This window comes from Rhinoraja longicauda, chromosome 23 (assembly GCF_053455715.1).
Source record: "Rhinoraja longicauda isolate Sanriku21f chromosome 23, sRhiLon1.1, whole genome shotgun sequence".
Classification (NCBI taxonomy): domain Eukaryota; kingdom Metazoa; phylum Chordata; class Chondrichthyes; order Rajiformes; family Arhynchobatidae; genus Rhinoraja; species Rhinoraja longicauda.
In genome coordinates, this window is record NC_135975.1 from 1,494,987 (window position 1) to 1,509,123 (window position 14,137).

Here is a 14,137-nt window from a genome sequence, read left to right on the forward strand (position 1 = left end):
TTCGGAAAGCTCGTTTATAAAACTATTAAAGGCGGATGAATTGTTGAAGGAAAATCGTTTTCCATTCTCCCAAGTCTGGCTTGTTACGTTAAAGATTAACACAAGAGACCGACACGTCTGCTTATAATTCATGCTTTGACATTTGCGAATAAGGGAATGTTTAAAGTTGTCTTTGTTTGCGTTTAAATCCTTTACGAACCATCCGTGAGATTCTAAAACGCACACCTTGTGAACCAACGTGTGCAGGGAGGAACTGCAGATGCTGGTTTACACCAAAGATAGACAAAAGACGCACCGGAGTAACTAAAATTTCCTCAATCAAAGGGCCAGTCAGTGGATTCATTGCCACAGACGGCTGTGGAGGCCACAAGTCAGTCGGTATCTTTAAGGCAGAGATAGATAGATTCTTGATCAGTGCGGGTGTCAGGGGTTATGGGGAGAAGGCAGGAGAATGGGGTTAGGAGGGAGAGATAGATCAGCCGTGATTGAATGGTGGAGTAGACTCGATGGGCCGAATGGCCTCATTCTGCTCCTATCATTTAAAAACATGAACTTATAGCAAGAAGGGCGGCACGGTGGCGCAGCGGGTAGAGCTGCTGCCTCACGGCGCCAGAGACCCGGGTTCCATCCTGACTACGGGTGCTGTCTGTACGGAGTTTGTACGTTCTCCCTGTGACCTGCGTGGGTTTTCTCCAGGTGCTCCGGTTTCCTCCCACACTCCAAAGACTTGCGGGTTTGTAGGTTAATTGGCTTGGGATAGGTGTAAAAGTGTCCCTAGTGTGTGTAGGATAGTGTTAGTGTGCGGGGATCGCTGGTCGGCACGGACACGGTGGGCCGAAGGGCCTGTTTCCGCGCTGTATCTCTAAACGAAACTAAAGTGTTTGGATTGCATGGATGATTTTTGTCTTGATAGTTCATTGACGTTATTTTTCTTTTGTCCTCTGTAGGAAGCTAAAGGTGACTATTCGAGGTAAGTTATACCATGTCATGGGGACCAATCCCTCTCCTCACAAACGCAACGTGCTCCTCTCCAATGTGTCTTCAATGAAATCTTTGGTGGACACGGTGTGCTGGAGTAACTCAGCGGGTCAGGCAGCATCTGTGGAGAACATGGATAGGTGACGTTTCACAGAGTGCTGGAGTAACTCAGCGGGTCAGGCAGCATCTGTGGAGAACATGGATAGGTGACGTTTCACAGAGTGCTGGAGTAACTCAGCGGGTCAGGCAGCATCTGTGGAGAACATGGATAGGTGACGTTTTGGGTCGAGACCCTTCTTCAACCTGAGAGTCGGGGGAGTGGGGAACAAGAGATGTAGACAGTGTCACGCAGGTTTGTAGGTTAATTGGCTTGGTATGAATATACAATTGTCCCTAGTGTGCGTAGGATAGTGTTAGTGTTAGTGTGCGGGGATCGCTGGTCGGTCCGGACTCGGTGGGCCGATGGGCCTGTTTCCGTTCCGTATCTCTAAACGCAACTAAATGCATCTTGCAAGGACACGGTGTTTAATGGTGTGACGTGCTGTAGTAGACTGGAGCTTTGTCTGTGTTGGATACAAGTCTGGCCATTCATTTATCAAGGTGACTTTCAGTCTTGGCCATACTTGTGGCAGGACTAGAGTACGTTTAGCAAATGATCTTGGACGTCACGCATGCTGGCATCCAAAGCAGAACTGGCATTCAAAGGAAAGTTTTATATTTCTGTTTGGCTTTCACGATTTTTTCTTTAACCTTTTGCAAGCGTTGAAAAGCTTTTGAAGTGTAATCAGCGCTGTAATTCGGCATTGAAATCGGTTTATTATTGTCAAGTGGACCGGAAACAGTGAAAGGCTTTGCATGCTATTCTTTGGCAGGAAGATAGACACAAAATGCTGGAGTAACTCAGCGGGTCAGGCAGCATCTGTGGAGATCATGGATAGGTGACGTTTCACAGAGTGCTGGAGTAACTCAGCGGGTCAGGCAGCATCTGTGGAGAACATGGATAGGTGACGTTTCGGGTCGAGACCCTTCTTCAGACTTGAATTTAAATAACAGCCTGTTCAAAGACAAAGCCAGCCAGACCTGGTGAGTCTTGGATCTCACACCCAGTAAAGGAACCATTAATTCTTTCGCAGAAGATCATAAAGTTATAAGGTGCACAATCAGGCCGTTCGGCCCATCAGGTCTGCTCCGGCATTCAATCATGGCTGACCTATCTCTCCCTCTCAACCTCATTCTCCTACTCTCTCCCCGGCAGGGGAATGGGGTTAGGAGGGAGAGATAGATCAACCAAGATTGAATGCCAGAATAGACTTGATGGGCCGAATGGCCTAGTGCTGTTCCTATCACTTATGACACCGTGTGAGGAGATGTTTAGTGTAGAGATACAGCATGGAAACAACTTTGGGTGGCGCAGCGGGTAGAGCTGCTGCCTCACAGCGCCGGAGACCCGGGTTCGATCCTGACTACGGGTGCTGTCTGTACGGAGTTTGCACGTTCTCCCCGTGACCACGTGGGTTTTTTCCGAGATTTTCAGTTTCCTCCCACACTCCAAAGACGTACAGGTTTGTAGGTTAATTGGCTTGGTGTAAGTGCAAAGTGTCCCTAGGGTGTGTAGGATAGTGTTAGTGTGCGGGGATCGCTGGTCGGCGCGGACTCGGTGGGACGAAGGGCCTGTTTCCGTGCTGTATCTGTAAACTAAACTAAACTAAACTGAAGTTATGAAAAGCTAGCTCTTGCCACTGCCTTCTTGTTTCACGGAATTTTTGTTCAAAGACTTCACTCTGATTTCAATGCACAGCATAAGGCGTGTTTAAGAATTTTGTTTCAGTGAGTATTTTGATTGCCATCAGAGCAAGGGCTGTACAAAGCTTTGTCTTGGGTCTCGAGTCACATCAGCTCTAGACTGTGGAAGGATGACAGATATCCCCTGAGGCACGTTGGCCACACAAACGCCGTTCTCTCAGTTACCTTCACTGTGTTTACTTTACAAGTACAGCACGGAAACAGGCCCTTCGGCCCAACGAGTCCGCGCTGACCAGCAATCACTCCGTACACTAACACGATACTACGCACTAGGGACAATGCCCAGAGATGGGGAATCGAGGACCAGAGGACATAGGTTTATGGTGAGGGGAAAGCTTTAATAGGAATCTGAGGGGTAACTTTTCCACACAGAGGGTGATGGGTGTATGGAACGAGCTGCCAGACTATCACAACGTTTAAAAAACATTTAGACAGGTACATGGATAGGACAGGTTTGGAGGGATATGGGGCAAATGCAGGCAGGTGGGACTAGTGTAGATGGGGCATGTTGGTCGGTGTGGGCAGGTGGGACTAGTGTAGATGGGGCATGTTGGTCGGTGTGGGCAGGTGGGACTAGTGTAGATGGGGCATGTTGGTCGGTGTGGGCAGGTGGGACTAGTGTAGATGGGGCATGTTGGTCGGTGTGGGCAGGTGGGACTAGTGTAGATGGGACATGTTGGCCGGTGTGGGCAGGTGGGACTAGTGTGGATGGGACATGTTGGCCGGTGTGGGCAGGTGGGACTAGTGTAGATGGGACATGTTGGCTGGTGTGGGCGGGTGGGACTAGTGTAGATGGGACATGTTGGCCGGTATGGGCAGGTTGGGCCGAAGGGCCTGTTTCCCCGCTGTATCACTCTATAGTTTTAGTTTAGTTCAGTTTAGAGAAACAACACGGAAACAGGCCCTTCGGCCCACCGGGTCCGCGCCGCCCAGCGATCCCCGCACACGTACACTATCCTACACGCACTAGGGACACTTTACAATCAAACCAAGCCAATTAACCTACAAACCTGCACGTCTTTGGAGTGTGGGAGGAAACCGAAGATCTCGGAGAAAACCCACGCAGGTCACGGGGAGAACGTACAAACTCCGTACAGACAGCGCCCGTAGTCAGGATGGAACCCGGGTCTCTGGCGCTGTGAAGCAGCAGCTCTACCCGCTGCACATTCACTTGCTTTGTTGCAAATGATATTGCTCTGGAGGAACGATGATCGATGTGTGATCCTCACAGCTAGCGGCTCATTCAGTCCATTAGTGCAGTTCCCGTGTTGGCAATGAATACTTCAGCTTACGGTGAAGTTCTGGCCATTAATAGCAAATGGTGAATGAACAGCGAGCAGCTGATGTTGTAGAAACGTGCCCTTCACTTGCCCGGGAACATTCCCAAGAGTCTGACGTCTTTCCGAGGACAAACGTAATGGGAATGACAAATATCAGTCGTACGGTCCACACAGTCATTCAATGCCTCACAGCGCCAGAGACCCGGGTTCCATCCCGACTACGGGTGCTGTCTGTACGGAGTTTGTACGTTCTCCCCGTGACCTGCGTGGGTTTTCTCCGGGTGCTCCGGTTTCTCCCGACACTCCAAAGACGTGCGGGTTTGTAGGTTAATTGGCTTCAGTAAAGATTGTAAGTTGTCCCTAGTGTGTGTAGGATAGTGTTAGTGTGCGGGGATCGCTGGTCGGCGCGGACTCGGTGGGTTGAAGGGCCTGTTTCAACGATGTATCTCTAAACTAAACTGGACACATGTAATGAAGCAAACGATATCTCCACCTCTTGCCCCCCCCCCCGGTCGTTTGACCAGTTCCACAGTTCTCCACATTGTTTCTCTTGAGGTCACACCTTCCCCGGCCAACAGTGAACCTGCCACGCGCCACCCTGCCCGAGGTCATCTGTAACCCCCCCCCCTTCACTCCCCACCCAGTCTGAAGAACCATCCCAACCCCAAACGTCACCTATCCATGTTCTCCACAGATGCTGCCTGACCCGCTGAGTTACTCCAGCACTCTGTGAAACGTCACCTATCCATGTTCTCCACAGATGCTGCCTGACCCACTGAGTTACTCCAGCACTCTGTGACTGTCTTCAGTGTAAACCAGCGTCTGCAGTTCCTTTCTCTCCGTGACACTCCAAGTGCAGCCTGGGCAAAAGCCCTAAAAAGCTGCATCAAAGTGACCTTGTGGATTTGAACGTCGCATTATAAACATTATAACGCAACACTTGGTTACTTGAATATAAAAGTAATTTTGTGCCCCTGTTGGGATTTGTTTTACAGGCTGAATAAAATGTCCTGTAACAACACACTCGATGCTCGAGTACTTTGATAACATTTGGAACATTTTGACACCATGTAAAAACAAACCTGAGGCTTTGCTTCATGTGAACAGGGCTCGGTGACCATTATTGTGGTCAGAGATGTACAATGGTGCTTGTGGTCTTGCAGCCTTGCGGTTGAGTTACTGGTTTAGGAGGCAGTGGCTTGGCCCATTGATACAAGGAGTTCTATTCCCACCACAGCAACTGGGAAATTTGAAACTCAAAAGTTAATCAAATAAATCTGGAATCTTGTTCATTCCTCCCCCTTCTCCCCGCTCCCGTCCGGCAGAAGGTACAGAAGCTTGAAAGCGCGCACCACCAGACTCAGGGACAGCTTCTTCCCCTCTGTTATCAGGCTTCTGAACGGCCCTTCCATAAGCTCGGGTACTGTCCGATTTACCTCTACCCCATTGCGGACATTGGACTTTGTCTGTGGAACTGATGCGCTACAATGGGCGGCACGGTGGCGCAGTAGAGTTGCTGCCTTACAGCGAATGCAGCGCCGGAGACTCAGGTTCGATCCTGACTACGGGTGCTGTCTGTACGGAGTTTGTACGTTCTCCTCGTGACCTGCGTGGGTTTTCTCCGAGATCTCCGGTTTCCTTCCACACTCCAAAGACGTGCGGGTTTGTAAGTTAATTGGCTTGGTAAATGTAAAAATTGTCCCTAGTGGGTGTAGGATAGTGTTAGTGTGCGGGGATCGCTGGGCAGCGCGGACACGGTGGGCCGAAGGGCCTGTTTCTGTGCTGTATCTCTAGAAAAAAAAAAATGCTGAGAACTATATTCTGCACTCTGTATCTCCCCCTTTGCTCCACCTGTTGTACTTGAGTTTGACCTGATTTGTGATTATATGGTATTATCTAAGGTATCACAAGATGCTGGAGTAACTCAGCAGGTCAGGCAGCATCTCAGGAGAGAGGGAATGGGTGACGCTTCGGGTCGAGACCCTTCTTCGATATAGACTGTTGATATTATGGTATTATCTGATCTGTTTGGACAGCACGTAGAACAAAGCTTTTCGCTGTACCTCGGTACACGTGACAATGATGAACCTGAAGCTTTGCCTCACCTCTGGTCACACTGACATGATGCATCACAGCTTGGTTTGGGAACAGCTCTGCCCAAAAACCACAAGCAATCACAGAGAGTTTAGTTTAGTTTAGAGATACAGCGCGGAAACAGGCCCTTCGGCCCACCGAGTCCGCGCCGACCAACGATCCCCGCACACTAACACTATCCTACACACGCTAGGGACCATGTTCTCCAGAGATGCTGCCTGACCCGCTGAGTTACTCCATTGTTTTGAGTTTGTTTTCTCACTTTCAAAGTGTGGTTTCATTCACCACATGCCCTCCACTGCCCCCTGCCCCCACCCCTCCCTCCCCCACCTCCCCATGCCTTGTCAAGCCCCTCCCCACCAGGCCAAGACGTTGCCCTTTGTCGGCCTGGTCACACTGAGGGGTGACTGAGGTGCAATCAGTCACCACCACAGAGCCAGCGACAGGCAGCTCACATCTCTCTCCGTTACACCGACAGAACAATGACACTGAAGATTGTTTTAAACCGACTTATAACGAGACCCTTGTTGTTGAAGGGCTGAGATCTGACTTAAGAAGAACAGATGTTGGTCTTCAGAGCGTTACATCTGTTCTTGTTCAGACACACGCAGATCATCATCAAGGACCAGTCTCACCCCGGCCACTCCCTCTTCTCCCCTCTCCCATCAGGCAACTGAACCGTCCTACCACAACCAGAGAGCAGTGCTGAACTACTATCTACCTCATTGGTGACCCTCGGACTATCCTTGATCAGACTTTACTGGCTTTACCTTGCACTAAACGTTATTCCCTTATCCTGTATCTGTTCACTGTGGACGGCTCGATTGTAATCATGGGTTGTCTTTCCTTAAGAATAAGGGGTCGTCCATTTAGGACTGAGATGAGGAAAGACTTTTTCACCCAGAGAGTTGTGAATCTGTGGAATTCTCTGCCACAGAAGGCAGTGGAGGCCGATTCACTGGATGTTTTCAAGAGAGAGTTAGATTTAGCTCTCAGGACTAACGGAATCAAGGGATATGGGAAGAAAGCAGGAACGGGGTACTGATTGTGGATGATCAGCCGTGATCATATTGAATGGCGGTGCTGGCTTGAAGGGCTGAATGGCCTCCTCCTGCACCTATGTTTCTATCCTTGATCGGACTTTATCTTGCACCAAACGTTATTCCCATCTCATGTATCTAGACACTGTGGACAGCTCGATTGTGATCATGTGTTGTCTTTCCGCTAACTGGTTAGCACGCAATTAGGCTTGTATACACTGGAATGTAGAAGGATGAGGGGGGATCTTATTGAAACATATAAGATAATTAGGGGATTGGACACATTAGAGGCAGGAAACATGTTCCCAATGTTGGGGGAGTCCAGAACAAGGGGCCACAGTTTAAGAATAAGGGGTAGGCCATTTAGAACGGAGATGAGGAAGAACTTTTTCAGTCAGAGAGTGGTGAAGGTGTGGAATTCTCTGCCTCAGAAGGCAGTGGAGGCCAGTTCGTTGGATGCTTTCAAGAGAGAGCTGGATAGAGCTCTTAAGGATAGCGGAGTGAGGGGGTATGGGGAGAAGGCAGGAACGGGGTACTGATTGAGAGAGATCAGCCATGATCGCATTGAATGGCTCAAAGGGCTGAATGGCCTCCTCCTGCACCTATTGTCTATTGTCTATTGCAACAAAAGCTCTTCACTGTACCTCGGTACACGTGACAATAAACTAAACTGGGCTCAGCTCCCATCAACTCATGGTCTTGGTTTAAACCTGAAATCCTTTGCTATGTTTTGTTACAGTAATGAGGCAACGAGGACGGACCTAAAGAAGCTGCCTGCACTTCCGACGCAGGCCCTGAAGGAACACCCATCCCTGGCCTATTGGTACGTACATGGGTCACGTCAAGAACCAAGAATGGTTTATTGTCACCAGTCTCGAAATGGAACAAGGACATTCTCACTTACAGCTACACATCAGGTATAGAGTCACAAGGTCATAAGAGATAGGAGCAGAATTAGGCCATTCGGCCCATCGAGTCTACTCCGCCATTCAATCATGGATGATCTATCATAAGAAGATAGATAGAAGAAGTCCAGTCTGAAGAAGGGTCTCGACCCAAAACGTCACCCATTCCTTCTCTCCCGAGATGCTGCCTGACCTGCTGAGTTACTCCAGCATTTTGTGAATAAATGGCTGATCTATCTCTCCCTCTCAACCCCATTCTCCTGCCTTCTCCCCATAACCCCTGACACCCGCACTGATCAACAATCTATCCATCTCTGTCTTTCAAATACCCACTGACTTGTGGCCTCCACAGCCGTCTGTGGCAATGAATCCCACAGATTCACCGCCCTCTGGCTAAAGAAATTCCTCCTCATCTCCTTCCTAAAGGAACGTCCTTTAATTCTGAGGCTGTGCCCTCTGATCCTAGACTCTCCCACTAGTGGAAACATCCTCTCCACATCCACTCTGTCCAGGCTATCAAAGACTTAGAGGGCGCAGCTTTAAGGTGAGAGGGGCGACGTTTAAAGGAGGTGTGTGGGGCAGGTTTATTACACAGAGGGGGGTGGGGGTTTGGAACGCGCTGCCAGGGGTGGGGGTGGAGGCAGATACGATAGTGGTGTTTGAGGCGTTTAGACAGGCACATGGATACGCAGGGAATGGAGGGACATGGGTCACGTGCAGGCGGAGAGGATTAGTTTAACTTTGCACCGTGTACAGCACGGACATTGTGGGCCGAAGGGCCTGTTCCTGTGCTGTTTTATGTTGTGCACTCTGTCAGTGTGTTAACGTTGGTTTTAATGCAGTATGTTTGTTGGTTTACAGTGAGGATCGTGTGATTGAATATTATAAGAAGGTCACGGGTCAGTCTCGAGGACAAGCCATCGTGAAGTAAGTCCATCACTCAACGCCAGATGATGAAGGCCGTGCCCCCTGGAGCTCGGCCACTACAGAGGAACAGGCCAGATATTACTATATGAAAATAACTGCAGATGCTGGTACAAATCGAAGGTATTTATTCACAAAATGCTGGAGTAACTCAGCAGGTCAGGCAGCATCTCGGGAGAGAAGGAATGGGTGACGTTTCGGGTCAAGACTCTTCTTCAGACTGGAGACTGAAGATGGGTCTCGACCCAATACATCACCCATTCCTTCTCTCCCGAGATGCTGCCTGACCTGCTGAGTTACTCCAGCATTTTGTGAATAAAGGCCAGATATTACTGGTCAATGTTACAAGGTCATGTGATAGAAGCAGAATTAGGCCACTCGGCCCATCCAGTCTACACCACCATTCCAATAAGATAGAGCTCTTAAAGATAGCGGAGTCAGGGGGTATGGGGAGAGGGCAGGAACGGGGTGCTGATTGTGGATGATCAGCCATGATCACAGTGAATGGCGGTGCTGGCTCGAAGGGCCGAATGGCCTCCTCCTGCACCTATTTTCTGTAATCTATTGTCGATCATGGCTGATCTATCTCTCCCTCCCAACCCCATTCTCCTGCATTCTCCCCATAACCCCTGACACCCGCACTGATCAAGAATCTGCCAAGCATCAGATCTCTTGGGCATGGGCAGCTTACACCCCAGCGGTATGAATATTGACTTCTCTAACTTCGAGTAACCCCCGCATCCCCTCTCTCTCCGTCCCTCCCCCACACTAGTCGTTGTACTAGTTTCACTGTCGTCCCGGCGAGTTTCATTGTCAGTATCTCATTTTCACCGAGCCCACAGCCAACAACGAACGGCCTGCTCCCTTTATCATCGTCACTGTTTTACACATCTTTCATTCATTTGTTCTATATCTCTCTACATCACCATCAATATCTCTCGTTTCCCTCTCCCCTGACTCTCAGTCTGGAGAAGGGTCTCAACCCGAAACGTCACCCATTCCTTCTCTCCAGAGATGCTGCCTGACCCGCTGAGTTACTCCAGCACTCTGTGAAACGTCACCTATCCATGTTCTCCACAGATGCTGCCTGACCCGCTGAGTTACTCCAGCACTCTGTGAAACGTCACCTATCCATGTTCTCCACAGATGCTGCCTGACCCGCTGAGTTACTCCAGCACTCTGTGAAACGTCACCTATCCATGTTCTCCACAGATGCTGCCTGACCCGCTGAGTTACTCCAGCACTCTGTGAAACGTCACCTACCCATGTTCTCCACAGATGCTGCCTGACCCGCTGAGTTACTCCAGCTTTTTGCGTCTACCTTTGATTTAAACCAGCATCTGCAGTTTTTTGTTTCCTACACATCTGCAGTTCCTTCCTACATATTGGATTTCTAAAGTTCTTTTAGGTTTAAGTTTGTCACTCTGTTGAATTTCAGTGTCTTCCACTGTGAAGACTGATGCAAAAAAGCTCTTCAACCCCCCTGTCATTTCTTTATTCCCCATTATCGCTGCCCCAACATCATTCTCCAGCGATCCAACTTCCACTCTTGCCTCTGTCTTGCTCTTTATATAACTGAAGAAACTCTTGCTATCCTCTTTGATATTATTGGCCGGCTTACCTTCCTATTTCATCCTTTCTCCCCAGATTGCCTTGTTAGTTACCGTCTGTTGTTCTGTAAAAGCTGCCCAGTCCTCTGGCTTCCCGCTCATCTTTGCGATGTTATATGCCTTCTCTTTCATTTGTATACTGTCCTTGACTTCCCTTCTCAGCCACGGTCACCTCTTACTCCCTTTACAATCTTTCTTCCTCTTTAGAACAAAAAGGTCCTGTATCTTCCGAATTATTCCCAGAAATTCCTGCCATTGCCGTTCCACTGTTGTCCTTTGCTAGGGTCCCTTTCCAGTCAACTTTGGCCATCTCCCCCCTCGTGCCTCTGTAGTCCCATTACTCAGGTGCAATACCGACACTCCCGAGTCCAGCCTCTCCCTCTCAAAGTGTAGATTAAAACGTAACCTGTTGTGATCGCTACCTCCTAATGGTTCCTTTACCTTGAGTTCCCTTATCAAATCTGCCTCATTATTTAAAGTCACAGAGTGATACAGTGTGGAAGCAGGTCCTTCGGCCCAACTTGCCCACACCAGCGAACATGTCCCAGCTACACCAGTCCAACCTGCCTGCGTTTGGCCCATATCCCTCCAAACCTGTCTTATCCATGTACCTGTCTAACTGTTTCTTAAAAGTTGGGATAGTCCCAGCCTCAACTACCTCCTCCGGCAGCTCGTTCCATACACCCACCACCCTCTGTGTGAAAAAGTTACCCCCTCGGATTCCTATTAAATCTTTTCCCCTTCACCTTAAACCTATGTCCTCTGGTCCTCGATTCCCCTACTCTGGGCAAGAGACTCTGTGCGTCTACCCGATCTATTCCTCTCATGATTTTGTACACCTCTGTAAGATCTCCCCTCATCCTCCAGCGCTCAAGGGAACTCAAGGTAAAGGAACCACTAGGAGGTAGCGACTACAACATGTTAAGGAGTAGAGTCCCAGCCTGCTCAACCTCTCCCTGTCGCTCACACCCTCTACTAAATCGTTAGACCATTAGAAGGGGGATGTGATCTGATTTCTTGTGTGATAACATCGCGACTATAATTGCCAGTTATCACTCCATCCTTTACTGTGGAACGGGAGAGCCAGTCGATTGCTCTCGATGTTCTTTGATAACATTCGTAGATGTGTGTGTTTTTTTGCAGGATGTGCTAGCTTGTCTTATTTTTTGTGGCTTGCTTTAGTCTTTCATTGCTGCGTTCTTTAACAAGATCAATGGGTTAAACGTTTGGATGTTTTATTGAGATAGCGTCAGGAGCTTGTCTTCCAATTTTGCTTCTCTGCTTTCTCCTAGTTATATGAGCATCGCTGAATCGCTCCCCACTTATGGAGTGCACTACTACGCAGTGAAGGTACGGTACTTTTCATAGAAGGTAGACAGGTACATGGATAGGACGGGTTTGGAGGGATATGGGCCAAAGGCAGACAGGTGGGTCTGGTGTACCTGGGGCTGGGGTTGCCAACTGTCCCGTATTAGCCGGGACATCCCGTATTCTGGGCTAAGTTAGTTTGTCCCGTATGGGACCGCCCTTGTCCCGTATTAGTAGGGTTGCCAACTTCCTCACTCCCAAATACGGGACAAAGGGTGACGTCACCGCCCCGCGCCCACGTGACCTCACCCAGCCAGCGCCCACGTGCTCCCGCTCCACCAATGGCGGCCGACCGGGCCGGGAGCACGTGGCCGCTGGCTGGGTGAGGTCACGTGGGGCGCGGGGCAGTGACGTCACCTTGTCCCGTATTTGGGAGTGAGGAAGTTGGCAACCCCCTAGCTGGGACATGTTGGCCGGTGTGGGCAAGTTGGGCCGAAGGGCCTGTTTCCACACTGTGTCACTCTATGACTCTATGAGATAGACACACAATGCTGGAGTAACTCAGCGGGACAGGCAGCATCTCTGGAGAGAAGGAATGGGTGACATTCCGGGTCGAGACCCTTCTTCAGACTGAGAGTCAGGGGAGAGGGAGATTAGAGATATGGAAGGGTAAGGTGTGACAATGAGAGATCAAAGGGGGTGGCGATCAAGGAAAATGTAGAATGGTTCATTGTTAGGGGAAGATTGAGGGGAAGAGGAGAAGGAGTATGTTACAACCAGTAACATTTAATCAGGAGCACAGTGAAACTAGGCGGAGAACTAGGACGGGGGAGAGAGAGGGAGAGCAAGGGTTACTTGAAGTTAGAGAAGTCAGTGTTCATACCGCTGGGGTGTAAACTACCCAAGCGAAATATCAGGTGCTGTTCCTCTAATTTGCGCTGGGCCTCACTCTGACAATGGAGGAGGCCCAGGACAATAGACAATAGGTGCAGGAGGAGGCCATTCGGCCCCTCGAGCCAGCACCACCATTCAATGTGATCATGGCTGATCATTCTCAATCAGTGCCCCGTTCCTGCCTTCTCCCCATACCCCCTGACTCCGTTATCCTTAAGAGCTCTATCTAGCTCTCACTTGAATGCATTCAGAGACTTGGCCTCCACTGCCTTCTGAGGCAGAGAATTCCACAGATTCACAGCTCTCTGACTGAAAGGCTGACAGGAAGGTCAGTGTGGGAGTGGGAGGGGGAGTTGAAGTGCTGAGCCACCGGGAGATCAGGTAGGTTCAGGCAGACTGAGTGGAGGTGTTGAACGAAACGATCGCAGAGCCTGCGCCTGGTCTCGCCGATGTACAGGAGTCCACACCTGTGTTAAAGAAAACTTTAAAACTCAACACAAAGATCGGGCAAGACAATCAAGACGTTCTTTTTAAGAGCACCAAATACAGTGACCACTGGGAGCGATCAAGGAGCTGGCCCAAGAACAAAGATCCATCTGCTCCATGTACACAGACTTTCCCTGCTCCATTGTCAGAGTGAGGCCCAGCGCAAATTGGAGGAACAGCTCCTCATATTTCGCTTGGGCAGCTTACACCCCAGCGGTATGAACATTGACTTCTCCAACTTCAGATAGTTCCTCTGTCCCCTCCCCCTTCCCAGTTCTCCCACCAGTCTTCCTGTCTCCGACTACATTCTATCTTTGTCCCCCCCCTCCCCTGACATCAGTCTGAAGAAGGGTCTCGACCCGAAACGTCACCCATCCCTTCTCTCCCGAGATGCTGCCTGACCCGCTGAGTTACTCCAGCACTCTGTGAAACGTCACCTATCCATGTTCGCCACAGATGCTGCCTGACCCGCTGAGTTACTCCAGCACTCTGTGAAACGTCACCTATCCATGTTCTCCACAGATGCTGCCTGACCCGCTGAGTTACTCCAACATTTTGTGTCTAACTTCGATTTAAACCAGCGTCTGATTAATTTTCCCTACACAGACTCTCCCTTTGATGATGTGTGTGTTGCAGAAGGCACTTTAACACTTTTCCTTCTCCCAAATGGTGGTTTAACCTCCATAAGAACCAGCAGAGTACAGGGAGCCCAATCCACACCTCCACAGATAAGCAAATGTCCCGTTTCCCTTTACACCTTATTGTGTTACGATCCCCATCTGTCCTTTGGCAACAGAGAGCAGACTCTGACTGCA

The 14,137-nt window shown here is 49.7% G+C and overlaps 1 protein-coding gene across 1 annotated transcript in view; it reads left to right on the forward strand.

Moving 5' to 3' along the window:
* Nucleotides 1–14,137, forward strand: part of frmd4a (FERM domain containing 4A) — a 79,563-nt gene that overhangs the window by 17,370 nt on the left and 48,056 nt on the right. The window contains exons 5-8 of the mRNA XM_078419378.1: nucleotides 948–970; nucleotides 7,935–8,018; nucleotides 8,962–9,027; nucleotides 11,927–11,984. Coding sequence (XP_078275504.1) covers nucleotides 948–970; nucleotides 7,935–8,018; nucleotides 8,962–9,027; nucleotides 11,927–11,984 — 231 coding nt within the window. The remainder of the gene's footprint in view (nucleotides 1–947; nucleotides 971–7,934; nucleotides 8,019–8,961; nucleotides 9,028–11,926; nucleotides 11,985–14,137) is intronic.